This window comes from Dipteris shenzhenensis, chromosome 5 (genome assembly GCF_047967505.1).
Source record: "Dipteris shenzhenensis isolate YYH24624 ecotype China chromosome 5, Dip_SZ_1.0, whole genome shotgun sequence".
Lineage (NCBI taxonomy): Eukaryota > Viridiplantae > Streptophyta > Polypodiopsida > Gleicheniales > Dipteridaceae > Dipteris > Dipteris shenzhenensis.
The window spans coordinates 29,698,664-29,700,733 of record NC_141600.1 but is presented as its reverse complement, the minus strand read 5'-3'; the positions used below and the strand labels follow the sequence as shown (position 1 = coordinate 29,700,733).

General features: G+C 47.2%; 1 protein-coding gene across 1 annotated transcript; it reads right to left on the bottom strand.

Moving 5' to 3' along the window:
- Window positions 1-573: 573 nt before the first annotated feature.
- Window positions 574-1,635, bottom strand: LOC147901844 (putative germin-like protein 9-2). The gene is made up of 3 exons (XM_087374382.1): window positions 1,498-1,635; window positions 1,362-1,377; window positions 574-1,238 (listed from the first exon to the last, which is right to left on the bottom strand). Exons 1-3 carry the CDS (start codon window positions 1,633-1,635, stop codon window positions 574-576), a joined length of 819 nt encoding a protein of 272 aa, XP_087230508.1.
- Between the last annotated feature and the right edge of the window lie 435 nt (window positions 1,636-2,070).

Genomic DNA, 2,070 nt, shown 5'->3' with positions numbered 1-2,070 from the left:
CCCACGAAGGCTCTGGCTCTTCCCTCAGACCCGTCAGCATGTAGTCTACAATTTTCCATTCTAATCTAAGGATGGACAATTCCCCAAGCGTCCTCCCCCAAAGCTCTCCTTAAGAGAGAAAAAGATAGTTCTGAAATTGGACTTTGCTAAAGGAAATTCAACATCTACGGGATGGTCTAGGCGATAAACAACAAAGTGATATATGGATGCTCTATGCACCTATTGATGGGTGAAGTTTCAACTTCGGTCATGGTGCTAGGCCTACATGCTGACGATGGGAACACATTGTGTAGCTTTGTTAGTTAACACATTGTGAAGCTTTGTTAGTTACCATCTACGTAAAATTTCCTTAGGTTTTCCTTAGCCACGAGCATTTCACGTTGCTCTCTTGTTTTGCACTCTTTCGCATCTAATTATCATCACTCTAAGGATACGTGCAACTATCAGCGACACAGGGAGAGCTGGAATAACGATTGAAGTTGCCATTGGAAAAATTGAATGTGTTTTATCGATCAGAAATGGCCGAGATGTAGACATAAATGTCACCACAACGTTGCATGGCTACTACGCTACTTAGTTCTTCTTGGCGAAGGAGGCTTCGAGTTGCGCCACAGTCGACTGCGGAACAGCGAAAGCTTCTGTCAACACAGCGCTTGAAATTCCTGACCCGAACAAGGTCCCCGGAAGAGACACCAAGCCGGGGCCCGCGCTGCTAAAGGACGCGAGCGCATAGGCCATCTGGGTGGAGCTCGGGTTTAACTGGAAATGTACCAGGCCCTTGGGGAAGACGAAGAGGTCTCCCTTCTGCAGCGTCTGATTGAAGAGCTTGTTGGTGGTGTCCAGGAGGCCGACCTGGAGACTGCCTTGGATCACGTAGAGCAGCTCGGTGCCCCGGGGGTGAGTGTGGGGGGGATTCAGGGAGCCCGGCTGGAACTCTAGGAAGGCGGCGGAAATTCCCAGGCCGTTGAGGGCAGGGAAGGCGTCCACAAAGGCCGTGATGGGCTTGAAGGTGCCAGCAGGAGCGTTGGCCCCTCCGCGGAAGCCCGTGAAGGTGAAGAAGTTGCCATTGAGGGTGCTTACATTGACGCCTGCGGGGACTGAGAAGTCAGTGAGGAGCTCCGGGTCGCTGGCACTCACGGGAAGCAGCTGCGCTATACAAGCAAAGATAAGGAGCAATCCGTATGTGGATATGGAGGTGGTAGCGGTGGCCATTGATCTTTGACTTTTGTCAAGAGAGCCTGCATGCATGTCAATGTAACAGACAACCATCAGTCAGAAGGATAAACAAATGCGCATGGTTCTAGCTCTCTAATCTCACACGAAAAGTGTTCATCTGTCTTCTAAACGATCAAGTTGCATACCTAAGTTGTGGGTAGCCTGCAAGCAGCGTGACGTTGATCAAGTAACGAGAGACAGGAGGAATTGTGCGTGATGAAGCAGGCCTGCCATGTTGCATTTTATATAAACGTTAGAGCGATAGAAACAAGTTCCATGAACCAAAGACATCGTATACACAGCCTGTGGCGTTGCAATGGGCGCCATTTGGACGCTAACCATTGCTTCCGCGTTATTGTGTCCGCGTGAACGTGATCTGTCTCTTATTCTTGTCTTCTTATCGATCGATCGGCTAACCATTGCCTCTCACGACTTAATCACAATACAAAAGCGTGCATGAAATGAAAGAGCACAATCATTTTGCAGATGTTACAAAAGCCATGAGACAAAGGTCCTCCTAGCCCTTGACTTAGTCGTGTCTGAGTCTTACATAAAGGGTGACTTCGTGGTCACCCACGTAAATGTGCGGGCCTATGAATAAGACCGTTGAGTGTGACCCTCTAGTGTTCAGAAAACTTTTCACTAAAAGTCATTTTTTAAAGGCATTTCTTAATTCATAGTCAAAAATTTGTAATTGACAACCTTTTGAAGCACTAAATGGAATTGTAGTTTTACCAAAATTTTGATTCTCTACATAAAAGCTTGAATAAAGCTTGGCATCCTTATTTTCAAATGGAGTACGTCATAATGTATTTCGAACCTAGTTGGATTAGCTAGCCTAAACCTCGAATGGGT